The following is a 27953-nucleotide window of genomic DNA, read 5'->3' as shown; positions in this document are numbered from 1 at the left end:
TGTTATTGACGTGCGGATGACTTGCGATTCACGTGCAGTAAAAAAGAAAAATTTCCCATTTCGGTTATGTCCAGTAGTAATGGATACCTTTGAGTTTTCAGTTTCATAAGTTCAATTAGACATCTATTTTTCCTCAACTTCTTACAAATATTGATAAGGTTTGACACAAGAGTTAAATGTTAGTGGATGCTAACGACCCTCTAAAAGGGTGACAGTCATCTCATTCGAAATTAGCTTCCCAAGGGATGATGACTCTGTCTCTGAAAGGCTCCTCTCTGCATAAAACCCAGGTCTTCCAGGTTGAGGTAATGACATGCTCTCGCTATCTAACATCAATAGCACAGTTTGCATTACTGGCCTGTCTTCTGGCCTCTGCTGCACACAAAGGAGCCCCACCTGTATGCATCTTATTGCTTCATGTTCAGGATACTCCTGTTCCATCAATTCATCCATTAATTCCAAGGCCTTCTCCTCATTCCACAATTTCCACGCCTAAATGATAGAGTACTTGTTGGGTTAAAGCATTTCTATAGAAAATGAACATATGAGAATTGATTTCATTGAATTCTTACATGCCCAAGGAGGTTGAGTTTGTGGTCTGGATGGAAGAAACCCCGGTTCTTCTTTCCGCTCACCATCTCCAACAGTATAACACCAAAGCTGAAGACATCGGATTTCAAAGAGAAGTTTCCATCAATTGCATACTCTGGAGGCATATACCCACTGCATCCATCACCAAAGACAATGGTATAGCTTTTAGATGTAGAATTGAAATTCTAAACGCTTGATGCAGGTAGACCCTCATACTTACTAGGTTCCAACTACCCTCTTTGTATTTGCTTCAGTTTGATCTCCACCAAACATTCTAGCCAGTCCGAAGTCTGAAATTTTGGGATTCATCTCGTTGTCTAACAGAACATTGCTGGCCTTGAGGTCCCTGTGGATGATTCTCAGTCTTGAATCTCTATGAAGGTAAAGAAGCCCACGAGCTATTCCAACAATGATGTCATGTCTCCTTCTCCAGTCAAGTGAAGGTCTCCTTGTTTCATCTGCAGCCATTGTACGTCAAGTATAGTTTGATTATCTTGATCTAGAAATCAAAAGGGCTCCACACTGCTAGCTAACTTGAATGTGAAGGTTACTGTATGCGTAAAGGTATAAACGATACAGCAATGGAGAAATGAATAGAAAGTTGAGATATACCAAAGATTAAGGAGTCTAAACTTCTATTTGGCATGTACTCATAGATTAACGTTCTCTCTTCCCTTTCAATGCAACAACCTAGAAGCTTGACCAGATTTCTATGTTGAAGTTTGGAGATTAAAATGACCTCATTTTTGAACTCCTGAAGGCCCTGTCCTGAATTCTCTGCAAGTCTCTTCACAGCTACTTCTTGCCCGGACTGTAGCTCACCCTATAAATTATTTCAAAGATTATTTAGTAACAGCTATGATCAAAAACAGAGAAGAAGAAACAAGCTATAGATTAGAAAATGAAAGAAACATGAGATAAAGAAGTTCTACAGCAGAGAAATATGCATTCTCAGTGCTTGTTGGAAAAATCGTACAGCTTGTTGTATAGTTTTGATTGAAATGCTCTTCGGGTGTATTATTACTTTAACAGAAGTTTTAACATGTGTAAGAAGTAAAAACAGGTGGCCAAGAAATAGTCCAAGACAGATTTCTACCTTGTATACTGGTCCAAATCCACCTTCTCCAATCTTATTTGCAGCAGAAAAGTTGTCAGTAGCAGCTTGAATAGTGGCAAATTCGAATAAGGGGAGTTCAAGGTCCTCCTGACTTTCAACTTTGCTAATGGTCATTTGATTTTCCGGCTGGTTAGCTGTTAAGAGGAACAAGGGCAAGTCAATACCAATGAATTAAGAAAAATAGTAAAACTGTGATAATACCAAGGATCATGCAAGACTTTACCTCTAACTATCTTTCGCTTCCAGATCACAAACCAGCCAATCAAAGCCAAGATGATCATTGCAGAAGCCACTGATATACTTGTTGAAATTATTACATTCTTCCTCTTGTTGCTTGTATCAGCATGTAACGCTAAGAATAGAAAAGGAAAAATGGAAGTTCAGAAAATATTTCTTTTCAAAGACCAAGGATGAAGATTATTCAAATAATAACTGAAGTAAATAAGTAAAAGAACATCAATGTGGCAAGACATCCCCTGCTTCAGGCAAAGCTAAAGCAGGACAATAAATAAGTGCCTTTAGTTGTTGAAAAGGAAGAATTATGGGATTTAGCTAAAGAATTCTCACCAAGAGCAGAAGCTGACATTCTTATAGAAAGATCTTGTCCATAACCGGGGACTTCTCTAATATCAATTAGGTCTCCATACCAGGTTACACAGCCATTCCCTGTGCCTCTAATGTCAAACTTAGCATAAGCAGCGCAAGAACAATTCTTCAGGCACTCTGCCTCGCAATCTTCAATCGTCATTCTTACATTCACCCGAAACTGAGATGCATCTGGCAGTTTCAACCCTGTAAATTTCACAAACCCCTCTCCTTCATGGCATATACGTGGATCCTTTCGTACACATCCACCTGCCCAATCGAGAACTTCCCAATCTTTGGATGATTTGGGCTCAAAACCCTTCAAGCAGTCGCAATTGGGAGACTTGTTAATGTTGCAGATACCATAGCTACCACACAAGCCATAATTATCACATCTATCTTCTTGAACTGTGAATAGGACGTACCAATTAGAGTGGCGATCGTTCCAGGAAAGGTGCTGAACTGAGCCAGATTGACTTAACATAAACCTTGATGGGATATTGGCTGTTATATTATATGTATAGTACACTTCATCAGCATTGGAGACAAATATCGGAGTAAAAACTGGGTTTACCTGCAAAACTGGAACACCACTGAATTGTGTTCCATACCATGGTCCACTTCTGAACAGCTCAACCGGTCCCTTACGAAGAACAAGTTGAGGAAGTCCACGAGGATCCACACTATAAGTATATTCTCCAGGAGAAGGATCATCCGAACTGTTCCATGATGTCAGGTATCGGTTCAGACCAGTTTTCGTGTTCCATCCTAGTTTCATGCCTGGTAACAAAGTATCGGATGGATAGTCAAAGCTTTGCCATATGTAGCTCTCATCATTGTCATCCCCCGCATCTTTCACAACAAAATTTCCAGTATCCAACAGCTGCGCAACTGGCATTTTAGCCGTCCGGGATGAATTCGAAGACCAGATAACACTCCCTGATTCATTGACGATGGCCAGTCTTCCATCGTCACCGAGTTTTAACAACCCGGAAGAATTTATAAGCGGGGATTCTCTGTTTCCGACCCAAACAAACGTCCGAATCGGAAGATTCTTGTACCATATCCCTAAATATTGGCCACTAGGATTCCCAATCTTAAAGAAGCCTAGTTCAAACTTCTGGCCTGGTGAAACGATCGTCTGGCTGTCATTGATAGAGCGAGCTGGAGTTATGGTATCAACTGCAATCAAACGTTCTAACAACGAAGATACTACAGATAGAAACAAGAGGCTGCCCTTCAATTTTCCCATAAGTTTGTTGATCTTCCATCTCACTACTTCAAATCCAATTCCAAGTATTTAGCCGTTTTCCCCCCCGTGTGAACCGTCAAGTTGGAGAGTCCTAGGCATGCAATTGACTACTCGAATGCAGAAAACATGTTTTAGTGCGGAGTAGTTAGATATGGCGGGCCCATTACCTTGGTCTTCTTCCCTACTCTAAAGCAGCCCACCACAATTTTGTATACCGTTGGTTTCTTGGTTTTGATAAATATCAGAAAGGAATCAACAAACAGTTGTAGACTTTGTAGTCTCTCTCGATTGCTAAGTCTGGTACTTGTAAAGAGAGAATTTAAGCTTGGATATTATTCCTTGTATATAAGCTTTCTGCCTTTATTCCAAGATGGTGATGCTATTATTAATGATGTGTCCAATGGCAGAGTGATCCAATTAAGAAAAATGAAACGAGGTTTCATTAAATAATTGTCAAGGTGAAGGATGTATCTAACGAAAATGAATAGACTAGGTAGACTAATTAAATGTCTAAATCACATGATCAAAGCCTGGAGACAAACTTGGTATGATGGTCATTTGTCATTTGGTTATTGGTGTAGCTTTTGAAAGATTATCCTTTAGGTATTGTTAGGCCTAAAGCCTTTTCCATCGTAACCCACATTTCTCTTAAATATAAAGATATAGATTAACTTTGAATTGAGAGTATTTTGATAATTTTGTTGAGTAAAATTAACAGCTTAACCTTTGTGAGAATATAAGTATTCTACAAAATATTAATTAGGAAAAAAAAAAATAAGATGCCACGTAGAAGAAAAATTCAAACCACGAGAGGAACAGTTTTAAACAACATCATACTCAATAGGTATTCTTACATTTGTTAGATGTAATTTACACAAAGTTGATCTGTGATGCATATAAGGCAATGATTAAGAATGTGGGAGTACCCCATGAGAGATTGTGCAACAATTCTCATAAACTTTTTAATATTCTGAAAAAGTTAAAGGTCTCATACTTCCAAGACAAAAAAACATTTGAAATTCATCATTTGTGGGATCATGGGATCCAGAGCTGTGGGATCCATGATTGCAATGAAGAGAAAACGGACGTTACCTTTGTGCCTGTCAGGAGAGATCCTCCCATCAAGCTTTGAACTAAAATTCGATTAATGATTGGAAATTGGGTTATTGGACTTTGTCACATTGTTTTGGTAGTGTGTCTGCGTCCCACTTTCTGAGAAGACTAAATTTTTTAACATCTTAAAGGGAGGGGTGGGTTCCTTCCGCTCTGGACTTTGCTTTCCCAAATGCCATAAGCCATGAAGGGGGTAGGTTTTGATTTATTTTTGCAAAAGTAACTGTGGCTTTAATGTCAGTTTCATCTGCAACTTTCCAATCTCTTAAATTCAAATAATCATAGAATAAGCAATAGTGGAAACAGAGGTGTCGGTCCTAGATGGTTCCATGAATTTCTTCATGTTTCATTTTGCTTCACTATCTTGGTGCTTGCATTCTGCTTTTGAAACAGAAAATTTGAAGACTTTTAGATGACCCTTTAGAAAAAAAGAAAAGAATTAAAGTGTTGGAGTGGTTGGACATCAGGGCCCGGCCCTTCCATTTGCTCCACAGCTAAGACTAAATCTATATAAAAAAATTTGCTGTTAGATGGAAGATTCATAAAGAACTAGACTTTCAAACTAGACCCACCAATTCTAGCATTTACATTGTTTTTTCAAGGGGGCTACATGAGGAAAAATGCTTAGCCTAGTAACAAGAGGACATCCATGACCATGATCATTGACAGGATCAAAGAAGTATCATGAAAACGCAACCAAGGTTTGTTTACTCAATTTTTGAAAGCGCCAAAGTGGTGCTATCTATGGCTTTTCCAAGTGGGGAAAAGCTACGACTACGAGCACTTGCATTCGATCAAGTGCACCAATCCATGTAATCCTAATATGTACTATCTATCTTGCTCTATGATTAAGTATTAAAGAAACATTGTCTATGATCAAGGCAAGAAGAGAAGATATTGCTGATGCTAGAATGACAGCAAGGTAGTACCCAACCATATCAATGAGAATAAACTATAAGTGAATTTCGGAAATGTAGTATCATTGAAAGGTTAAGGCTAGACCATCAAGTGCATCACTAATATGAAATGAGTAATATACCTTGATTGAAAATGAACACTTCTATTACGATTGTGTCACTTTTAACAGATCTCTCTAGTAAGCTCCCAGCTCCCCCCTCCAATGGTGGATACAATTAGGTATGAACACATTTTAGTTAAGAATCAATTTGGCCGAACTTGCTGTTTTCATACCTTTGCCAAGCAGAAGCAAAATGAATATATATGATATTCTTGGTTAAAGATAGTTTTTTGTTGACTTAATTTGAATGCATGTGTATGTAGGATATACTGCATGTTTTAACCTCCTTTTGTGATGTAGACCTCGGTCAGATTTTAAAGCCACTAAGATATACTAAATTTCAGAGCTCTTAAATTAAGGATTATAGCAGTACAACAGAAAAAATTTATCGGCAATAGAAATTAATTTGTCAATTGTTAAAAAAAAAATTAACATGTTAAGATGTACTACCAATGTGATTGCAAAGAGGGGAATTGACAGGATAGCAGATCCACTGTGTAGCTAGGAAAGATGTCCACTATCTAGCTTCTACCAATGTGATAGTTACAGCAGAATGAGTACAGTATTCTTCCTTAGTGTAACAGCTGGGACATCTCTCAACGAAGAACCCTGGCTGCTTTGGCTCGGCCAGTGTTAGACAATCATTACTCAACATGAAAACAACAGCTGACATTGTTGGTCGGTCCTCCGGGGCTTTCTGTACACACAACAGACCAACTTGCATGAACTTCAGTAGTTCAGATTTAAAACCGGAACTTCCCAAATTGACATCCATAAGTTCCAGGGGCCTGCCCTCTTTCCACAGTATCCATGCCTGGTGGATATTGATCAAAGTCACAGTCAATATAGAATGAAACAAAATGCAAAGACAAAGGATTACGTTAACATTAAAATCCGAAGGGTTAAATTCTTCTTTCCGCTCACCATCTCCAACAGTATAACACCAAAGCTGAAGACATCGGATTTCAAAGAGAAGTTTCCATCAATTGCATACTCTGGAGGCATATACCCACTGCATCCATCACCAAAGACAATGGTATAGCTTTTAGATGTAGAATTGAAATTCTAAACGCTTGATGCAGGTAGACCCTCATACTTACTAGGTTCCAACTACCCTCTTTGTATTTGCTTCAGTTTGATCTCCACCAAACATTCTAGCCAGTCCGAAGTCTGAAATTTTGGGATTCATCTCGTTGTCTAACAGAACATTGCTGGCCTTGAGGTCCCTGTGGATGATTCTCAATCTTGAATCTCTATGAAGGTAAAGAAGCCCACGAGCTATTCCAACAATGATGTCATGTCTCCTTCTCCAGTCAAGTGAAGGTCTCCTTGTTTCATCTGCAGCCATTGTACGTCAAGTATAGTTTGATTATCTTGATCTAGAAATCAAAAGGGCTCCACACTGCTAGCTAACTTGAATGTGAAGGTTACTGTATGCGTAAAGGTATAAACGATACAGCAATGGAGAAATGAATAGAAAGTTGAGATATACCAAAGATTAAGGAGTCTAAACTTCTATTTGGCATGTACTCATAGATTAACGTTCTCTCTTCCCTTTCAATGCAACAACCTAGAAGCTTGACCAGATTTCTATGTTGAAGTTTGGAGATCAAAATGACCTCATTTTTGAACTCCTGAAGGCCCTGTCCTGAATTCTCTGCAAGTCTCTTCACAGCTACTTCTTGCCCGGACTGTAGCTCACCCTATAAATTATTTCAAAGATTATTTAGTAACAGCTATGATCAAAAACAGAGAAGAAGAAACAAGCTATAGATTAGAAAATGAAAGAAACATGAGATAAAGAAGTTCTACAGCAGAGAAATATGCATTCTCAGTGCTTGTTGGAAAAATCGTACAGCTTGTTGTATAGTTTTGATTGAAATGCTCTTCGGGTGTATTATTACTTTAACAGAAGTTTTAACATGTGTAAGAAGTAAAAACAGGTGGCCAAGAAATAGTCCAAGACAGATTTCTACCTTGTATACTGGTCCAAATCCACCTTCTCCAATCTTATTTGCAGCAGAAAAGTTGTCGGTAGCAGCTTGAATAGTGGCAAATTCGAATAAGGGGAGTTCAAGGTCCTCCTGACTTTCAACTTTGCTAATGGTCATTTGATTTTCCGGCTGGTTAGCTGTTAAGAGGAACAAGGGCAAGTCAATACCAATGAATTAAGAAAAATAGTAAAACTGTGATAATACCAAGGATCATGCAAGACTTTACCTCTAACTATCTTTCGCTTCCAGATCACAAACCAGCCAATCAAAGCCAAGATGATCATTGCAGAAGCCACTGATATACTTGTTGAAATTATTACATTCTTCCTCTTGTTGCTTGTATCAGCATGTAACGCTAAGAATAGAAAAGGAAAAATGGAAGTTCAGAAAATATTTCTTTTCAAAGACCAAGGATGAAGATTATTCAAATAATAACTGAAGTAAATAAGTAAAAGAACATCAATGTGGCAAGACATCCCCTGCTTCAGGCAAAGCTAAAGCAGGACAATAAATAAGTGCCTTTAGTTGTTGAAAAGGAAGAATTATGGGATTTAGCTAAAGAATTCTCACCAAGAGCAGAAGCTGACATTCTTATAGAAAGATCTTGTCCATAACCGGGGACTTCTCTAATATCAATTAGGTCTCCATACCAGGTTACACAGCCATTCCCTGTGCCTCTAATGTCAAACTTAGCATAAGCAGCGCAAGAACAATTCTTCAGGCACTCTGCCTCGCAATCTTCAATCGTCATTCTTACATTCACCCGAAACTGAGATGCATCTGGCAGTTTCAACCCTGTAAATTTCACAAACCCCTCTCCTTCATGGCATATACGTGGATCCTTTCGTACACATCCACCTGCCCAATCGAGAACTTCCCAATCTTTGGATGATTTGGGCTCAAAACCCTTCAAGCAGTCGCAATTGGGAGACTTGTTAATGTTGCAGATACCATAGCTACCACACAAGCCATAATTATCACATCTATCTTCTTGAACTGTGAATAGGACGTACCAATTAGAGTGGCGATCGTTCCAGGAAAGGTGCTGAACTGAGCCAGATTGACTTAACATAAACCTTGATGGGATATTGGCTGTTATATTATATGTATAGTACACTTCATCAGCATTGGAGACAAATATCGGAGTAAAAACTGGGTTTACCTGCAAAACTGGAACACCACTGAATTGTGTTCCATACCATGGTCCACTTCTGAACAGCTCAACCGGTCCCTTACGAAGAACAAGTTGAGGAAGTCCACGAGGATCCACACTATAAGTATATTCTCCAGGAGAAGGATCATCCGAACTGTTCCATGATGTCAGGTATCGGTTCAGACCAGTTTTCGTGTTCCATCCTAGTTTCATGCCTGGTAACAAAGTATCGGATGGATAGTCAAAGCTTTGCCATATGTAGCTCTCATCATTGTCATCCCCCGCATCTTTCACAACAAAATTTCCAGTATCCAACAGCTGCGCAACTGGCATTTTAGCCGTCCGGGATGAATTCGAAGACCAGATAACACTCCCTGATTCATTGACGATGGCCAGTCTTCCATCGTCACCGAGTTTTAACAACCCGGAAGAATTTATAAGCGGGGATTCTCTGTTTCCGACCCAAACAAACGTCCGAATCGGAAGATTCTTGTACCATATCCCTAAATATTGGCCACTAGGATTCCCAATCTTAAAGAAGCCTAGTTCAAACTTCTGGCCTGGTGAAACGATCGTCTGGCTGTCATTGATAGAGCGAGCTGGAGTTATGGTATCAACTGCAATCAAACGTTCTAACAACGAAGATACTACAGATAGAAACAAGAGGCTGCCCTTCAATTTTCCCATAAGTTTGTTGATCTTCCATCTCACTACTTCAAATCCAATTCCAAGTATTTAGCCGTTTTCCCCCCCGTGTGAACCGTCAAGTTGGAGAGTCCTAGGCATGCAATTGACTACTCGAATGCAGAAAACATGTTTTAGTGCGGAGTAGTTAGATATGGCGGGCCCATTACCTTGGTCTTCTTCCCTACTCTAAAGCAGCCCACCACAATTTTGTATACCGTTGGTTTCTTGGTTTTGATAAATATCAGAAAGGAATCAACAAACAGTTGTAGACTTTGTAGTCTCTCTCGATTGCTAAGTCTGGTACTTGTAAAGAGAGAATTTAAGCTTGGATATTATTCCTTGTATATAAGCTTTCTGCCTTTATTCCAAGATGGTGATGCTATTATTAATGATGTGTCCAATGGCAGAGTGATCCAATTAAGAAAAATGAAACGAGGTTTCATTAAATAATTGTCAAGGTGAAGGATGTATCTAACGAAAATGAATAGACTAGGTAGACTAATTAAATGTCTAAATCACATGATCAAAGCCTGGAGACAAACTTGGTATGATGGTCATTTGTCATTTGGTTATTGGTGTAGCTTTTGAAAGATTATCCTTTAGGTATTGTTAGGCCTAAAGCCTTTTCCATCGTAACCCACATTTCTCTTAAATATAAAGATATAGATTAACTTTGAATTGAGAGTATTTTGATAATTTTGTTGAGTAAAATTAACAGCTTAACCTTTGTGAGAATATAAGTATTCTACAAAATATTAATTAGGAAAAAAAAAAATAAGATGCCACGTAGAAGAAAAATTCAAACCACGAGAGGAACAGTTTTAAACAACATCATACTCAATAGGTATTCTTACATTTGTTAGATGTAATTTACACAAAGTTGATCTGTGATGCATATAAGGCAATGATTAAGAATGTGGGAGTACCCCATGAGAGATTGTGCAACAATTCTCATAAACTTTTTAATATTCTGAAAAAGTTAAAGGTCTCATACTTCCAAGACAAAAAAACATTTGAAATTCATCATTTGTGGGATCATGGGATCCAGAGCTGTGGGATCCATGATTGCAATGAAGAGAAAACGGACGTTACCTTTGTGCCTGTCAGGAGAGATCCTCCCATCAAGCTTTGAACTAAAATTCGATTAATGATTGGAAATTGGGTTATTGGACTTTGTCACATTGTTTTGGTAGTGTGTCTGCGTCCCACTTTCTGAGAAGACTAAATTTTTTAACATCTTAAAGGGAGGGGTGGGTTCCTTCCGCTCTGGACTTTGCTTTCCCAAATGCCATAAGCCATGAAGGGGGTAGGTTTTGATTTATTTTTGCAAAAGTAACTGTGGCTTTAATGTCAGTTTCATCTGCAACTTTCCAATCTCTTAAATTCAAATAATCATAGAATAAGCAATAGTGGAAACAGAGGTGTCGGTCCTAGATGGTTCCATGAATTTCTTCATGTTTCATTTTGCTTCACTATCTTGGTGCTTGCATTCTGCTTTTGAAACAGAAAATTTGAAGACTTTCAGATGACCCTTTAGAAAAAAGAAAAGAATTAAAGTGTTGGAGTGGTTGGACATCAGGGCCCGGCCCTTCCATTTGCTCCACAGCTAAGACTAAATCTATATAAAAAAATTTGCTGTTAGATGGAAGATTCATAAAGAACTAGACTTTCAAACTAGACCCACCAATTCTAGCATTTACATTGTTTTTTCAAGGGGGCTACATGAGGAAAAATGCTTAGCCTAGTAACAAGAGGACATCCATGACCATGAGCATTGACAGGATCAAAGAAGTATCATGAAACTGTACCCAAGGTTTGTTTACTCAATTTTTGAAAGCGCCAAAAGTGGTGCTATCTATGGCTTTTCCAAGTGGGGAAAAGCTACTACTACGAGCACTTGCATTCGATCAAGTGCACCAATCCATGTAATCCTAACATATACTATCTATCTTGCTCTATGATTAAGTATTAAAGAAGCATTGTCTATGATCAAGGCAAGAAGAGAAGACATTGCTGATGCTAGAATGACAGCAAGGTAGTACCCAACCATAGCAATGAGAATAAACTATAAGTGAATTTCGGAAATGTAGTATCATTGAAAGGTTAAGGCTAGACCATCAAGTGCATCACTAATATGAAATGAGTAATATACCTTGATTGAAAATGAACACTTCTATTACGATTGCGTCACTTTTAACAGATCTCTCTAGTAAGCTCCCAGCTCCCCCCTCCAATGGTGGATACAATTAGGTATGAACACATTTTAGTTAAGAATCAATTTGGCCGAACTTGCTGTTTTCATACCTTTGCCAAGCAGAAGCAAAATGAATATATATGATATTCTTGGTTAAAGATAGTTTTTTGTTGACTTAATTTGAATGCATGTGTATGTAGGATATACTGCATGTTTTAACCTCCTTTTGTGATGTAGACCTCGGTCAGATTTTAAAGCCACTAAGATATACTAAATTTCAGAGCTCTTAAATTAAGGATTATAGCAGTACAACAGAAAAAATTTATCGGCAATAGAAATTAATTTGTCAATTGTTAAAAAAAAAAATTAACATGTTAAGATGTACTACCAATGTGATTGCAAAGAGGGGAATTGACAGGATAGCAGATCCACTGTGTAGCTAGGAAAGATGTCCACTATCTAGCTTCTACCAATGTGATAGTTACAGCAGAATGAGTACAGTATTCTTCCTTAGTGTAACAGCTGGGACATCTCTCAACGAAGAACCCTGGCTGCTTTGGCTCGGCCAGTGTTAGACCATCATTACTCAACATGAAAACAACAGCTGACATTGTTGGTCGGTCCTCCGGGGCTCTCTGTACACACAACAGACCAACTTGCATGAACTTCAGTAGTTCAGATTTAAAACCGGAACTTCCCAAATTGACATCCATAAGTTCCAGGGGCCTGCCCTCTTTCCACAGTATCCATGCCTGGTGGATATTGATCAAAGTCACAGTCAATATAGAATGAAACACAATGCAAAGACAAAGGATTACGTTAACATTAAAATCCGACGGGTTAAAAACATAGAAGTAGGTGTACTGTATGTTCTTACATGTCCTAAAAGGTTATGGTGGTGATCTGGATGTTGAAAAGCTCTATTTTTCATGCCACTTAATATCTCTAACACTATCACTCCAAAGCCGAATACATCAGATTTCACAGAGAAGAGGCCATCAATCCCATACTCAGGAGACATATAACCACTGCACAGCATGATAAGAGATTGATATAAAAAATACAATGAAAGGCAATAGCAGGGCACATCTTGATACTTTGAAGCAACTTACTATGTTCCAGCAATTCTTTTGGTTTTAACTCTGGACTGATCTGCTTCAAAAATTCTAGCCATGCCGAAGTCTGAGATTTTCGGGTTCATTTCAGTGTCCAATAAAATATTGCTGGTTTTCAAATCCCGATGAATGATGGTCAGTCTTGAATCTTGATGCAGGTAAAGCAGTCCTCTTGCAATCCCCACAATAACGTCCAGCCGTCTCTTCCAATCTAGCATCTTGCTTCTTCTTGAATCTGAGCAATAATTGTGTTCAAGTCAAGCTTTCCTCTAGTAAATACATGTACAAAACAATTTTTAGACTAAAACAGAAAGTTTGGTTTGATAAATATATAAAGAGTTGGGAAGGTAAGTGACCAAAAATAAATTGATCCAGGCTCTTATTTTCCATATGTTCATAAATCAGCATCCTCTCTTCGCCTTGAGTGCAAACTCCCAAAAGTTTGACAAGGTTACGATGCTGCAGTTTTGCTACCAACATAACTTCATTTTTAAACTCTGAGATGCCTTGTCTAGAAGTTTCTGAGAGCCTTTTCACAGCTATCTCTTGCCCCTCTGCTAGTATACCCTGCAATATATTATTAGGATATCTTATTATTGCCTCAATTTTTGTACTATACAAAGATAGATGAATTGAGAGGTCACCTTATATACTGGGCCAAAGCCACCTTCCCCAAGCTTGTTTTCACAGCAGAAATTGTCTGTAGCAGTAAGCACTGTAGCCAAACTAAACAGAGGCAATTCCAGGTCTTCGTTCAAGTTGTCTCTGGTACCTGCCACTCAGGGGGAAAAGAAAGGAAAAGAAAAAGAAAACCCAATAAAAGAGCAGCATCAGTTCCTCTCGAGCTATTGCTTCTATAATTGCTTTATTATGACAGGGTCAACTCAGTGAAACAATGCTGAGCGAAAAAAAAAAAAAAAGACTCTGCGAAACAAGACTAATAGTTACAAGTTTTTGCAACAGTAGTTCAAGATATTGTAGTTATCTCCTTTTCCTTTTTGCAACAATAGTTTAAGATACTGAAGTTGTTTACTTTTCCTTTTTGCAACAATGGTGTCCAGATTTTGCGCTAAACAGAGAGAGCCGTCTCTAATTAGTGTCCTTTTCCAGTCAACTCGTAAGTTTTGTCTCTTAATTCTACAGATTATGTGGACTGGCTTTAATATATTGCCCCTGGTGGCATGAATTGAGAGTTTTACTTCATTGAAAGAGGCTGCAGAGTCTTACCTTTGTTGTCCTTTTGTTTCCTCTCCTTGATTATGAAGCAAATAATGAAACTCACCAAGACAAGGACCCCGGAAACAACTAATATGATCACAATCATCATGGTTGGCCTTTTCTTTTTCCTACCATCGGCAATTGACTCTTGAACATGCACCAAACAAGAAAAATTTAAAATATAAGGAACCATATATAAAGGTCTAATTCATGAAAGGATATGTAGAGATGGTGCTTAAAAAGATAAGCATAATGTACAAGATGGCCAACTACATTGTCAAAAGGATTTTCTTAAGGTTCCTATCCTGAAACCTTTGAGTAAGCCTATTAGCTTTCTAGTGATTAATGAAAAACTTCTATAACTTCAGTTCTCTTGATTTTTCAGTTATGTGTATTCAGCTTTCTGCATGTGAATTCTAGGGACATTATGAAGCATACTGTATAAATATAGATAAGTATTTACTGGCTAAGGACGCAGGTATTCTGCATCTCTATCATCTTGATCCTAAAACTCATTAGAAGGCTCTTTTTGTTCTGTTACTTTCATGAGGACACTGAAGGACTTGACTTCTAAAAAGAAGTTTTCAAGAGAAAATCTGATTTATCGCCCATCACAACATACCTACATCTGAAGCAGCCAGCCTTATATGGAGATCTTGCTCTTTCTTTTCATCATCACCAGCATGACTAATAAACAGCCTCATATCATACAGGTCTCCAAACCAGACCAAGCAGCCCTGTCCTCCTTCAATGACATTTAAGTTCGCATAAGCTGTACATTTACAGTTTTTCAAGCATTCTTCCTTACATTCCTTAAGATTCATGTTCTCATTTGTCCAAAACTGCAGTACATCAGGCAATTTCACCCTCCTAAGTGTCATGAATCCATCTGGTTTCCTGCAGTCTAATTGTGTCTTCCTGATGCAGCCACCAGCCCAATTGAAAGCATCCCATTCTACCTGTGACCGAGGGATGAAGCCTGGTAAACAGTCGCATAGAACAGGCAAATTGTGAGTATTACAAATACTATTAGGCCCGCAGATTCCATAGTTATCACAGCGGTCTTTCCTTGCTTCGTATATTGTGATCCACTGAAGAGTTTCTTTATCCCATGCATACTGTTCAACAAAACCATTGTGGCCCATAACTAATATTGTAGTTGTGTCATCTGCACTGCCAGCCATGTATATAATTTCATTGCTATTGAAGGTGAAAGTTGGAACAACGGCTCCAGTGGATGTCCGTAAATTGGAATTAAAACCAAAACCATTCCATATTCCACTTCTGTACTTCCTGATCACTCCCTGACGAAGAACAAATTGGGGCAGAACACCAATGTCAATGCTGAAGGTGAAATTTCCAGGAGAAGGATCATCAGCACTTTTCCAAGATGTCAATTGTCGATGCAGACCAGTCTTTGCATCCCAACCCAACCTCATGCCTGGCAACAGTGTATTACCTGGATAATCAAAACTCTGCCATACATAACCATCAGAATTAGTATCTGTTCCATCAACGAGAACTAAATTTCCAGAATGTAGAAGCTTTGCAGTTGGCTCTTTTATTGATCTTGCTGAATTTGATTTTGACGACCAGATGGTGTTTCCTGCTCCATCAAGAAGAATGAGATTACCATCAGCACTGACTGTTAACTGTCCATATGAATCATTTATTGGCCTTCCCCTATTTCCCACCCAAACAATCGTTTGTGGAGAAATATTCCTGTACCAAATTCCCAGATATCGATGCTTTGACTGGCTTGGACTGAAGAATCCCAGTATGAAGCTCCCTCCAGAAGAAACAAGCTCTTGGCCATCTAAAATGGATTGCTTTGAGGTTATGGTGTCAACTGCAGAACAAATTCTGCAACAACAAGAAAGAGATACACAATAAACTAAAAACTTAAAAAGAAGTTCCATTTTTCCTCTTCTCATTTCTACTATAACAGACTAAACATTGAGAGCAATGATTCATCTGTCAAAAGCCGGAAAAAAGAAAGGAAAAAAAACCCTGTAATTACCATCAGAATCAAAGTACCTACTTTGAAATACCACTTGATTAATAAACAAGTTACACGGAACCTACTCCCATATTTTTCAAACATAAATTGGACTATCATCTGAAGAACCGTGATTGAGATGTTTGACGTCAACTCTAAAATAAATTTAATAAAACTTATTTTGAAGATTCAAGCTCAAATATTATTCTATAGCTTTGTCTTTGGAATGACTTCCATGTCATTCAACTTGCTACTAACAGTAACCTCATTAAACAATATTGCAGAAAGGTCAAAAACCGAGTGGCTTATGTCATGGTTTCACCTGCATTGAGCAGTCACTAGAAATGAGAGGAAAAAAAACTTTTGGAATTGCAGAAAAACAAAGATTAATTGTTTGTTCATTGAAACTTTCTCCTGTCAAACATTAAAGAAGGAAGAAGAAATCAAAATCTGATTCCCCATGATAAACAGTCCATACCTTCAGAGTAGAAAAAGAATGTAGTCAATAAATATTAAATGGGAAGCTTCGTAAGAAGGTGCTATGATACATGACAGAATGAAGACATCTAGAATATGCGATTTTTTTCCTTCTTGACCTCAATATGGTGTTATCCAATAAAATAACAAAAGCGGGGCTTTAGTCATCACTATATGCATGGAAGTCAATGTTTCACTTCTGCAGGAGGTATCTTATTTGAAGGTTGCCTCAAAGGCTTATGTATCTAGATAGTCAAATTGGTCTGATCAAGAGATATCACTTTCCATGCTTCTAAACACACCCCCCTTAATGTCAACAAATTTCACTAGCATGCAAAGGCTGTAAATACTGCCATTAAAGAGCACAGAAGAAAACAGATAAAGAAGATGACAGAAAACTAAGAAGAGTTGAACTGATAAACTTAATTCATTAAATGCAGTATGATACAAAGGCTTAAACTTGAATTTGAAATGTAAAGAACAAAGCTTTCATCACCTAACCACAAACGTGTGTACAAAGCAAATATCACATCGCAACATGCATAGATTGCTTGTTTCATCAAGGACTGCGCAGTATGCAGTCTGTTCTTAAACAAAAACTAACATCTTAGTCTACCACACCTGGCACAAGCTTCCAAAAGTATTCCATGCAAATTTTAAGTTCAACAATTAACTTGAAGTGAGTCAATGAGAGATTAAGAACGCAATTGCAATTGTTGTCTGCATTTGGTTTGGCATAGACACATTTATACAAGATAAAGACTTTGCTTGATGATTTTATATTTTTCTCCACTTGCTTATGGACATCAATGCTGTGTAAATGTTCTTCGAATTTCTGGGAATGAAACTTTTTTCATCTGAGACTTTATAGTTACAGTTGCAGGTAACAGATTGAAAGTTCAAAGACATGAATGTATCTCACTAAAATATCTTTTCTAAAAAGAGGAAAACATATTTTCTTCATTATTCACAAATTTAAGAATTTGGTGGAAAAGAGTGGTGACTATTCAGCCATGTCTTCAATTGAAATTTCAAACATACAGAAGTAGAATTACTTTCTATCTACCCTGCAGCATTGAAATAGTTATTTCATTCGAGTTGCATGGCATCTTTCCTGTTGAAGAAGTATCGGTCTCTGTAAAAAATCTTTCGGTGTAAAATCCAGGTTGTTTAGGTTGAGGAAGAGAAGGATTCTCACTATCCAACATCAGGAGAACTGATGACATTGTAGGCCTGTCTTCAGGTCGTTGCTGTACACACAGGAGACCCACTTGGATACATCTTAACACTTCCAGGGTGGAAACTGGCTTCTCCATGAAAGGGTCAATCATTTCCATGGGCGTGCCTCCATTCCACAATTTCCATGCCTACCAGTACAAAAACACTTTCAGAAGGGAATTTAATGCAGAAAGTTTAAAATTGAAACTACCTTAGGTACTTCTTAGAGTTTCAAGTCCAGGAAACTTTTTGATAGCAGCATGGGTGTAAATGTGTTGCAGACAATGATATGGAGCATTAAGGGTCGCCTTTTGTAATTGTCATTACTTGTCTTATCGTTAGGAACAATGTAGAAGTGCTTTCTGCTTTCTACTTAATGTAAGTACTTAAACGTGTTGTTGACTTTTTGGTCTATATAAGTCTTTAATACAGTCAGCTCGGTTCTACGATATATTTTCATTTTTTCGTATCACAGCCCCTAGGCCAAGAAAAACCGGAGAGCTCCAAACCGAGAGGACCTTGAAACTCAGACATGGCATCCACTAGTTTTCCTGCTATCACGCCACCGGTATTTTCTGGTGAAAACTATGCCATTTGGCGGTAAAAATGAAAACTTACCTAAGGGCCTTTAACCTTTGGGAAGTAGTGGAGATGGGAGGAGAGCCACCCGTCTTGAGGGCAAACCCCACCATTGCCCAAATGAAGCAGCACAGTGAGGAGGTTGCCAAGCATTACAAGGCTCTCTCATGCCTGCATTCTGCTGTCACTGATCAGATCTTTACGAAGATCAAGGCTTGCGAGACTGCTAAGGCAGCGTGGGAGAAGCTCAGAGAGGAATTCCAAGTGAGCGAAAGAACAAGGCAAATCCAAGTTTTGAATCTCCTAAGAGAGTTCGAACTACTGATGATGAAGGAGTCTGAAAATATAAAGGATTATGCCGAGAAGGTTATGGGCATTGTCAGCAAGTTGAGGCTGTTAAATGAGGATTTACCTGAAATAAGGGTAGTTTACAAGACGTTTGTAAGTTTACCCGAAAAATTTGAGCCCAAGCTCTGCTCAATTGAGGAATCAAAGGATTTGTCAAAACTCTCTCTAAAGGAGCTGGTAAATGCTCTTCAAGCCGTGGAGCAAAGGTGGGCTCTAAGACAAGAAGAAAGTACCCAAGGTGCCTTCCTAGCAACAAGCAGGGAAAGCTCAATCACTGGTAAGAAAGCAAGTCACAATAACAGGGAAATAAAAAGCAGTGACACCAGAAAATTAGGCAAGAAGGGTCGGTTTCCACCTTGCCCTCACTGCAAGAAACAAAACCACAGTGAAAACCACTGCTGGTATAGGCCAAACTGAAGTGCAGAAGCTGTCACCAGCTTGGTCACGTGGAGAAATTGTGCAAAAACAAAGGTACACTAAATGACCCCAACACTGAAACTATTTAGGTACTTCCTAAAGTTTCAAGTCTAGGAAACTTGTTGATAGCAGCATGGATTTAAAGGTCTGCTTAAGGTGTTGCAGACGATGTTATGGAGCATTAGGGCTCCCCTTTTGTAACTATTGTACTTGGCTTATTTCTAGGAACTATGCAGAAGTGCTTTCTGCTTTCTATCTAATGTCAGTACTTAAACAAGTGTTGTTGACTTTTTTTGTGTTTATAAGTCTTTAATGCAGCAATGAAAAAAGCCAGCTCAGTTAATGGCTTAACAGAGTCGGTTCTACTTTGATATATTTTCATCTTTTTCTTCATCTTTCTACAATTGTTTATGAAACTAAAGCAGGCTACCAAGAAAAGAAAATGTTCATATCTAAACTCACATGTCCTAGAAGGTTGAGGTCATGGTCAGGATGATAAAATCCTCTGTTCCTCTTTCCACTGACAATCTCTAAAACCAGCACACCGAAGCTGAATACATCAGACTTCACTGAAAAAAGACCCTCTATTGCATATTCAGGAGACATGTATCCACTGCATACAATCAACAAAGAAAATTATTGTAGGTCATTGTAACAATATATACTGTCTTTAGGGAGAGAGAGAGAGAGAGGGGGAGGGTGTTTAACGTACTAAGTTCCAATGATCCTAGATGTGTTTGCTTCTGATTGATCACCTCCAAACGTTCTTGCCAAGCCGAAGTCTGATATTCTAGGGTTCATCTCACCATCGAGGAGAATGTTGCTGGCTTTAAGGTCCCTATGAATGATTCTAAGCCTTGAATCTCGATGAAGGTAAAGAAGCCCTCTAGCAATCCCATTTATTATGTCATATCTATTCTGCCAATTTAGTGAGGTGCCCCTTGTTTTATCTGACCAAGTTCATCTAAGTTAGCAACTCAAATATACAATAAAAAACCAATGTAAAAGGGAAATAGCAAGATGAGCCAACCAAAAATGTAGCGATCCAAACTTCTGTTGGGCATGTATTCATAAATTAGCATTCTCTCTTCCCCATAAATGCAGCATCCCAAGAGCCTAACAAGATTCCGGTGCTGCAGTTTTGCAATGAATATAACCTCATTCTTGAACTCAGTCAGCCCTTGTCCTGAATCTTTCGAAAGCCTCTTCACAGCAATTTCTTGCCCTGTTTGGAGCTTACCCTATAAACATAAAATTGAATACAACATCTGATTTTTAACTCTTTTGCAATGAAAACCAATTTATCTTTTAGACATGTGCAGGAAAATTACCCTGTAAACAGGACCAAAACCACCTTCACCAATCTTATTTGTGAAAGCAAAGTCATTGGTGGCAGATGCAACTGTTAGCCAGTCAAATAATGGTAAGTCCAGATCTTCTTCCTCAGGATTAGGATGAAATTCATGTGTATTGTTCATTTCCTGGGCTGTCAAATTTAGAAACTGTCAGTTTATATGCACATGCAGGTCATTCAGTGAACTTGTCCCCCCCTTTTTTTAAGTCAAACTGAAGTTAATGTCATTTCAGATAAACTGAGGTTAATTCCAAGCTTGGTGTGCCTCAAGAAATAAAATATTCCCATGATTTCTGCATGCTGGTTCTATTCCATATTTAAATACTCCTAACATGAAGTGCATATACATGAATTAGGTGAATTTCCAATGTCAACGTGTCATTTTTTTAACCATTGAAACTATGTCGCAATTAAATTTACCTGGACTCTTCTTCAGGCCTCGCTTTCGAGTAAGATAGCACCAGGTTAATGTCATCAGCAGCAGGACTCCTGAAGCTACCGATATGGAGATGATCACAGCCCTTCGTTTGACATTCTTATTTGATTCTTTACATATCCACCGCACACAAAGTAAAGGCAAACGACAAGCAAAGTAAGGGTCAATCAGTATAAATTCGAGTCATTTTCGATCAAGACACGTTACCATTAGAATTGAACCTTTTGAGTACATGCTAAGGTCAGTCAAGAAAACCCGAATCCTATTTGTAAGAGAGAAAATCGAAATGAACCCTTTTTTCTTTGTCCATTTTTTATTTAGTTCTTGATTTCCTTTTCCAAGTTTTCTACTAAGCCAATTCAACACCAATGCGTGGTTGATTTGTCTTGGGACTCACGATTAAGTATATAATAAGTACTGATTAATAAATATTTTTAAAAGTTATCCTATCATGCTAGAATATGGAGAGCCTGATGTAATGCAAATGGACTTTGGTGTTAATTAGTAATAATGCAGGCCAGCATGTCTCAATCAAAACAAATAGGAAAATATGAATCAAACAATCTTAAATATTTTATTTTTTTTAAAGTGATTTTATTCAATTTCAATACTGAAATGTCATTTCAAATCTCTCGTCTAATTAATTATAAACTCTCATAACATCAGAATCCCAATATGTCATCAGACTTACATGCCATTTTAATCTTAAATCTATTCCAACATTTTTTAAACATATGTAATCGAACATTGTTAAAAAAAAAAATTGAAATTACCAATCTAGAGATAATCTTTGTAAATGTGAACAAATAATGCATATTGCAAAATAAAAGGGATAGGAGAAGTAATTTAATGTAATTTTGATAAGGTTTACTATATTTATCTAGAAATAAATGTTTCTAATTAGGTAAAAAAGGATTTATGATGTCAAAGCCAAGAGAAACCAGAAAAAACTTGGGCCAGATTCATAGAATAACACTTACCAAACTCTGAAGCATCCATCCTGACATACAGATCCTTCCCATATTCCTCTCGGCTATACTGCCTAACATCTATCAAAGTCCCAAACCACATCACGCATCCACTAACCTCAACCTTAGCATAAGCTACGCAGGAACAGTTCCTCAAGCAAGCCTGCTCACACTCCGATCTACTCATCATAGAGTTACTGTCCAAAATCTCTGAATGGTTTGGCAACTTCAGACCCGTAAACTTAAAGAACTTTGTGGCCGAGCTACAATTCCAGGATGTCCTTGCAACACACCCTTCAGACCAATCTAAAGCATTCCAGTCTCGTGGCACTCTTGGGGTAAACCCAAACGGACAATAGCAAACAGAATCCCTGTTTATGTCGCAAAATCCATTAGGACCGCAAAGCGCGTACTCGTCGCATCGGACAGTCTGCATAATCATTATGACTGCCCACTCACCACGCCTGTCGTTCCATGTTACATGTTCAACCACACCTGACTGGTTTAACACGAATCTTGAAATGGTATTCTTGTCAAGGTTTTCAAATGAATAGTAAATCAACTCGGTATTGCTGACAAAAAGAGGATTGAAAACTGCGTTTTCTTCAAACCTACGGCTGCCACCAAATCGGAGACCATCCCAAGGGCCACTTCGATACACTATTTCTGTTCCTTTGCGAGCAAATAACTGTGGAAGACCCTGATGGTCAACTTTGTATGTATAATCCCCTGTAGATGGATCCTGAAGACTTCTCCAAGAACTAAGGTACCAGCCGTCGCCAGTTTGTAGGCTCCATCCGAGTTTCATGCCTGGTATCAATGTGTCACAGGGATAATCAAAGCTTTGCCATAGATAGTTTTCACTGGAAACATCTTTGACAACAAGGTTCCCTGTGTCTAGGAGCTGCAAAACTGGATTATTTGAGGTTGCCGATGAATTTGAAAACCAGACAGGGTTGCTTGATTGGTTTCTCAGGATGATAACGTTTCCAGTGGCAGTGATCATAAGGACACCTGATGAATCTGTAAGCGGGTTGTTTTTGTTGGCCACCCAAAAAACTGTTTGTTGTGGAACGTTTTTAAACCATATTCCAATGTATCGATAGTTTGAATTCCAGGGACTGAAGAAGCCTAATTCGAAGTGTCCACCTGCAGAAACAAGAGTTTCACCAGTGTCTGTTAGATTCTGGTTTGAAGCTATGGTATCAATGGCGAAGGAGGGTTTCAAGAGGAAGGAGAGCAAGGTGAAACAGGTGAAAATGGAGAGACGAGCCTCCATAGATGATGCCAGTTACATTGCTTGAACATAGCGCGTATTTGAATGGTAATTAAGGATTCAGAGAGGGAAGAATTGACTAGTACATAAATTAAGTTTTTTCCTGAAGACAAGTAGTATTCATATTGTTTACGTTCCTGCAGGTCATTCACACAGAAGACGAAGTCGATGGCCTCGACCTACTCTATTAGAATTAGAATATCTTATTCTTTTGTACTCCACTTATGCACAAGTCTCTTTTATGCCAACAAAAGTCTTTAGCAAAGTGATAAAAGACTTTGGTTGGCATGAAGCCTTAGTGCTAATAAAATCACTTTTCAAAAAAAATTAAAAAGAATTAGAATATCTGTATTGCAACTTGAACTATTAACTTCAGGTTTCTGTAGGGCTATTTTCCTGAAGAATTTGGTGGTAACATCCGCTGCCGCCCACGTTTGTGTTTATTGAAGGGCTTCTTGCACTGTCAATGTAACACAAGGTATTTTTGGCTAGGCCAGGAATCAATCTTCACAAGCATGGGGACATTGGAAATAGAATAGGGCATTGTCATGTTTCTTGATGCAATTACTAAAGCATAAAGTCATATGCAACAGAAAATATATTTGTATTCAAGTGATTTCTGCGAATTCGAACAGGGGATACTCAGGGAAAAACAGGGAGACATTAAGTTGTCTCCATGCTCCCCCGAATATCCCCTGTTTTTCCTTTCTAAACAAGCACCACATTAAAATATGTAGCTGATACAATATGTTCACGTATCGAATTGGAAGTTACAAAGACATAATAAAGCAATTTTTTAATAAAATTTTACACTTAAATTTTCAAAGAGAAAATTATACAGTTTTACATATGGCTTGCAACAAAAACATAGAAAAATGCACACAGCGAGATTAACTCTTCTATCTACCCTGTAACATCGTAAAGGTTACCTCATTTGTAGTCCTATGAGGCACCTCGCTGGTTGATGATGAAATGGATCCAATAAGAAACCTTCTTGTGTAAATCCAGGCTGCTTGGGATGAGGCAATGAAGGTTGCTCACTGTCTAACATCAAAAGAACTGAGGGCATTGCTGGCCTATCATCTGGATGTTCTTGCACGCATAGGAGACCCGCATGGATGCATCTTATTTCTTCTATGTTGTAACTGATTTCTCCATCAGAGCATCTCCCAGCTGCAAGGCTTTGTCTTCATTCCATAATTTCCATGCCTAAAACAGTTCTAACCTTATCTTAGAATCTAAGTAAAAGTTTGAAACAAAAAGTAAGCAAAAAACAAATTAAATTGGTCTGCACAGAAATGAAAGATATCAAACTCACATGTCCTAGAAGGTTCATGTCATGGTTGGAATGGTAAAATCCCCTTTTCCTTTTCCCACTTATTATCTCTAAGACCAATACCCCAAAACTAAAGACATCAGATTTCACCAAAAAAAGTCCTTCTATTGCATATTCAGGAGACATATAGCCACTGCAGAAGATAAGTAAAATAAATCAGTGAATGTAATACAATGCATGCATGCATATGCGCTGGTATCAGTAGAGAAAAAGGCAAAGAGAGTGTTGTTGCACATACTAAGTACCAACAACCCTAGTCATATTTGCTTCAGTTTGATCAGCTCCAAATATTCTTGCCAAGCCAAAATCTGATATTTTGGGATTCATAGCTCTATCTAGGAGAATGTTGCTGGCTTTGAGATCCCTATGAATGATTCTTAACCGTGAATCTCAATGAAGATAAAGAAGTCCTCTTGCAATCCCCACTAGGATGTCAAAGCGTTTCTGCCAGTCAACTGATATTTCACTTTCTTGATCTGTATCATTTTATGGTGTTTCAAAAATATTATAAAGCAGAAGATTCAGTAATTAGAAATTATAAAGTTTTCTTGATAAGAACTAACTGTATAGATGGAAGTCCAAACTTCTGTTGTGCATGTACTCATAGATCAACATCTTCTCCTCTCCACGAATACAACATCCCAAAAGCTTCACAAGATTCCGGTGCTGAAGTTTTGCAATCAAGATGACCTCATTCTTGAACTCTTGGAGGCCTTGCTGTGAGTCTTTTGAGAGCCTTTTCACAGCTATTTCTTGTCCTGTTGGGAGTTTACCCTGTACTTGATCATAATTTGGTGTTAGCATATAAACCAGGAAACCAATGCAGCTTCCTGTGGCTTGCTTGGTATTCAATCTTTTCAACCTACATTTTAATTTTGTTATGGAGTCGCTACCTTGTAAACATGACCAAATCCACCTGCTCCAATTTTATTTGTGAATAAGTAGTCGTTGGTTGCAGTTGCGACAGTAACCATGTCAAATGAGGGCAGGTCTAGTGCTTCCTCCCCAGCACCAGGGTCATAACCTTGATTTGGATTATGCACAATTTGCACTAACATTTTGGCAAATAATCAGCAACAAATACAGAAAATCAAGTGTACACATACCCCTCAATTGATGGCAAATAAAGGAGGATAATTATTTACAAATTAAAATAAGAGAACTCAAGACTGGAGAAATATTTGCAGGAGTGCTTAAAATTACCTTGTCTCCTTTTATGGCCTCTCTTCAAAGTACGGTAACAGCTAATTAAAACCAGCAGGAGTACCCAACAAAAAACAGTGACTATAACAATCAGCATCTTATGTCTGACTCTTTTTTCTGATTCTGTCAGCATCAACAAGCGGATGGAAATAAGTAAGACATAAGAACCGACTTACAGTTTTAGAAAATGATTTAATTATTCTGATATGTTGTGGGCAACATTAGAAGGTGGAATCCGTGGAGTGAATAGCATTATAGCAGCTAAAAATGAAAAATCTTTTGATGAATGACTATGCTTACTATGACTACATAACCTTAAACATTGTCAAATTTTCTTTCCTTGCAGAGAATTTTAACAGATGAAGGAAGCAAAACAATTGACTGAATATCCAGGGTGCGCAGGATGAGTGCAACTGAGAACGTGGAAGGAAAGAAAGTATAAGAGAATATTAAGAAAAAACAATAAAGGTTTCTACCTTGCTGCTATAAATTACGGCAGCAACCCAGCTACCAACTGATGTTGATCAGTGTCTTAATGGAAGGCAGACCCCGGTACCTAAGTACTATTACCTTCTCATATTATCTTTTAAGAAAATGTAAATGATAGAAGATGCCATTAAATTGACAAGCAAAGAAGCTTTACTCATTTGGGCCTTTCATCCAAAGTGTGTACTATTGCTTAACTGTAATGATGTTTTCAATAATGGGCTAAGATTGTGCTTGTATTAACCCCTTTGAATAAAGAAAAATATGCAACTGAAATAACTGGGTTCTTGTACTGTCAGAGTCAAAATTGTCTTAGTTATAGAAGCTCTTACCAAGTTCCAATGTAGCCACCCTAATGCATAAATCTTGCCCACCGTTGGTATACTCTCTCATATCAAGCAGCCTCCCAAACCACATGACACACTTATTCGCATCAGTTCGAGCATATGCCACACAGGAACAGTTCCTTAAGCAAGCAACTTGACATTCCATTCGATTCATAGATGCCCCTTGGAGAAACTAGTGTGAATTGTCTGGCAACTTCAGGCAGGAAATCTTCCTAAATCCCTTAACCATGCTGTAGTTCAATTCTATCCTCCGACTACATCCCCCAGACCAGTCAAAACCATTCCAATCTTCCGGTCTTTTTGGAGTGAACCCACTGGGGCAGCGGCAGTAAAGTTCCTTGTTCACATTACATATGCCATTAGGACCACACTTCGCATAAGCATCACATTCATCTCTCTGCAAATTGTACACAACAACCCACTCTCCACGCCTTTCGTTCCACGTGAGGTGTTGAAGCAACAGTGATTGGTTTAATACGAGCCTTGAAATGCTGTTGTGTTTGTTTTCGAATGAATATTAGACGGAGGTCGAATTGGACGCAAAGATAGGCTTGAAAAACAGTGTTTTCTTGGAGTTTAAAACTGCCAAATTGGACACCATCCAACGGACCGCGTCGGAAACTTATATTTGATCCACTGCGAAGAACAAGTTGTGGAAGGCCAATAGCTTGTAACTGGTTTGTATAATCTCCAGTTGATGGATCTTGTAGACTCCTCCATGATGACAAGAGCCAGTTTTGATTGGTTTGTAGGTTCAATCCAAGCTACATGCCTGGAATCAACGTGTCACACGGATGATCAAAACTCTGCCAAACGTACCTGTCACTATTAGCATCCTTAACAACAAGATTTCCTGTGTCTAAGAGCTTCAAAACAGAATTGTTTGAAGTTGTCGATGAATTTGAAGACCAAATGGGAACAGTTGATTCGTTTTTATGAATAAACATGTTCCCCGTGGAGGTTATAGTGAGGGTGCCTGATGAATCAGTTACTTGATCGTCTCTGTTGGCAACCCAAATAACTGTTTGTTGTGGAACATCTTTAAACCATATTCCAACGTAATGGTTGTTGGAATTCCAGGGACTGAAGAATCCTAACACAAAACTTTGTCCAGCGGAAACAAGACCTTCACCGTTGTCTCTGAGAGTTTTGATTTGGAGATAGGGTGTCAACTGCGGTGGACAATTTGGCGGTGCGAAATGTGAGATAGAAGAAAATGGAAAAGAGGATCACCATAGATGTATAATATCAGTTGACAGTTATAGTACTATCTCTAGATATATACATACATATATATATATATATACATACATATATATATATATATATATATATATATATATGTATATATCAAGGACGAAAGAGCAAATTTAACAAGTTGATAAGCTAAAAACTTTCCTAGAAGTAGAAGTAAAATCTGTACTTAATTTCTTTTAAAAGAAAAAGAGAAGAAATCTCTGTGGTCAAACCCC

At 38.2% G+C, this 27953-nt stretch overlaps 4 protein-coding genes and 1 pseudogene across 9 annotated transcripts; all 5 read right to left on the bottom strand.

Moving 5' to 3' along the window:
* Positions 1-33: 33 nt before the first annotated feature.
* Positions 34-3736, bottom strand: LOC18597009 (G-type lectin S-receptor-like serine/threonine-protein kinase At4g27290). Of its 2 annotated transcripts, none has more exons than XM_018123355.2 (7): positions 2276-3736; positions 1932-2060; positions 1688-1842; positions 1204-1414; positions 812-1049; positions 573-723; positions 34-432 (listed from the first exon to the last, which is right to left on the bottom strand). In XM_018123355.2, exons 1-7 carry the CDS (start codon positions 3543-3545, stop codon positions 190-192), a joined length of 2397 nt encoding a protein of 798 aa, XP_017978844.2. In that variant the 5' UTR covers positions 3546-3736; the 3' UTR covers positions 34-189. The 2 variants fall into 2 exon arrangements, with proteins under 2 accessions (XP_017978844.2, XP_017978843.2); XM_018123354.2 differs by having other exon boundaries at positions 34-492; positions 2276-3732.
* Positions 3737-6007: 2271 nt separating this feature from the next.
* Positions 6008-9702, bottom strand: LOC148762278 (G-type lectin S-receptor-like serine/threonine-protein kinase At4g27290). The gene is made up of 7 exons (XM_088807287.1): positions 8241-9702; positions 7897-8025; positions 7653-7807; positions 7169-7379; positions 6777-7014; positions 6601-6688; positions 6008-6490 (listed from the first exon to the last, which is right to left on the bottom strand). Exons 1-7 carry the CDS (start codon positions 9508-9510, stop codon positions 6194-6196), a joined length of 2388 nt encoding a protein of 795 aa, XP_088663413.1. The 5' UTR covers positions 9511-9702; the 3' UTR covers positions 6008-6193.
* Positions 9703-11972: 2270 nt separating this feature from the next.
* Positions 11973-16445, bottom strand: LOC18597008 (G-type lectin S-receptor-like serine/threonine-protein kinase At4g27290). The gene is made up of 7 exons (XM_018123211.2): positions 14660-16445; positions 14047-14184; positions 13464-13591; positions 13176-13386; positions 12817-13054; positions 12582-12732; positions 11973-12456 (listed from the first exon to the last, which is right to left on the bottom strand). The coding sequence occupies exons 1-7, from the start codon at positions 15969-15971 to the stop codon at positions 12160-12162; spliced, it is 2475 nt and encodes an 824-aa protein (XP_017978700.1). The 5' UTR covers positions 15972-16445; the 3' UTR covers positions 11973-12159.
* Positions 16446-17411: 966 nt separating this feature from the next.
* On the bottom strand, positions 17412-23230 carry LOC18597006 (G-type lectin S-receptor-like serine/threonine-protein kinase At4g27290). 4 transcript variants are annotated; one of them, XR_001928485.2, is made up of 9 exons: positions 21846-23230; positions 20850-20975; positions 20407-20561; positions 20106-20316; positions 19788-20025; positions 19538-19688; positions 18723-18904; positions 18350-18647; positions 17744-17880 (listed from the first exon to the last, which is right to left on the bottom strand). XR_001928485.2 is itself a non-coding variant. In XM_018123213.2 (7 exons), the coding sequence occupies exons 1-7, from the start codon at positions 23110-23112 to the stop codon at positions 17572-17574; spliced, it is 2457 nt and encodes an 818-aa protein (XP_017978702.2). In that variant the 5' UTR covers positions 23113-23220; the 3' UTR covers positions 17412-17571. The 4 variants fall into 4 exon arrangements, 1 of the variants encoding a protein (XP_017978702.2); XR_001928486.2 differs by having other exon boundaries at positions 18762-18904; XR_016027037.1 differs by having other exon boundaries at positions 18350-18904.
* A 134-nt stretch (positions 23231-23364) lies between these two features.
* On the bottom strand, positions 23365-27717 carry LOC18597005 (G-type lectin S-receptor-like serine/threonine-protein kinase At4g27290; annotated as a pseudogene). Its single transcript, XR_016027173.1, has 7 exons — positions 26467-27717; positions 25649-25771; positions 25339-25496; positions 25009-25219; positions 24684-24921; positions 24428-24578; positions 23365-24318 (listed from the first exon to the last, which is right to left on the bottom strand). The product of XR_016027173.1 is annotated as a G-type lectin S-receptor-like serine/threonine-protein kinase At4g27290 (transcript).
* Positions 27718-27953: the final 236 nt, after the last annotated feature.

This window comes from Theobroma cacao, chromosome 6 (assembly GCF_053813885.1).
Source record: "Theobroma cacao isolate CCN51 chromosome 6, ASM5381388v1, whole genome shotgun sequence".
NCBI lineage: Eukaryota > Viridiplantae > Streptophyta > Magnoliopsida > Malvales > Malvaceae > Theobroma > Theobroma cacao.
This window is presented reverse-complemented; position numbering and strand designations above follow the sequence as displayed.

Excerpts from the sequence above, each read along its gene's own strand:
- LOC18597009 (XM_018123354.2), bottom strand. The coding sequence starts at position 3,545 with ATGGGAAAATTGAAGGGCAGCCTCTTGTTTCTATCTGTAGTATCTTCG. Across the intron at positions 1,050-1,203 it reads TTTAGACTCCTTAATCTTTG|ATGAAACAAGGAGACCTTCA; the intron begins GTATATCTCAAC and ends CAATGGCTGCAG. Across the intron at positions 724-811 it reads AAGAGGGTAGTTGGAACCTA|TGGGTATATGCCTCCAGAGT; the intron begins GTAAGTATGAGG and ends TGATGGATGCAG.
- LOC148762278 (XM_088807287.1), bottom strand. The coding sequence starts at position 9,510 with ATGGGAAAATTGAAGGGCAGCCTCTTGTTTCTATCTGTAGTATCTTCG. Across the intron at positions 8,026-8,240 it reads AATGTCAGCTTCTGCTCTTG|CGTTACATGCTGATACAAGC; the intron begins GTGAGAATTCTT and ends TTCTATTCTTAG. Across the intron at positions 6,689-6,776 it reads AAGAGGGTAGTTGGAACCTA|TGGGTATATGCCTCCAGAGT; the intron begins GTAAGTATGAGG and ends TGATGGATGCAG.
- LOC18597006 (XM_018123213.2), bottom strand. The coding sequence starts at position 23,112 with ATGGAGGCTCGTCTCTCCATTTTCACCTGTTTCACCTTGCTCTCCTTC. Across the intron at positions 20,976-21,845 it reads GATGGATGCTTCAGAGTTTG|AATCAAATAAGAATGTCAAA; the intron begins GTAAGTGTTATT and ends GGATATGTAAAG. Across the intron at positions 19,689-19,787 it reads TCTAGGATCATTGGAACTTA|TGGATACATGTCTCCTGAAT; the intron begins GTACGTTAAACA and ends GATTGTATGCAG.
- LOC18597008 (XM_018123211.2), bottom strand. The coding sequence starts at position 15,971 with ATGAGAAGAGGAAAAATGGAACTTCTTTTTAAGTTTTTAGTTTATTGT. Across the intron at positions 14,185-14,659 it reads GCTGGCTGCTTCAGATGTAG|AGTCAATTGCCGATGGTAGG; the intron begins GTATGTTGTGAT and ends TGCATGTTCAAG. Across the intron at positions 13,387-13,463 it reads GCTTTGGCCCAGTATATAAG|GGTATACTAGCAGAGGGGCA; the intron begins GTGACCTCTCAA and ends AATATATTGCAG.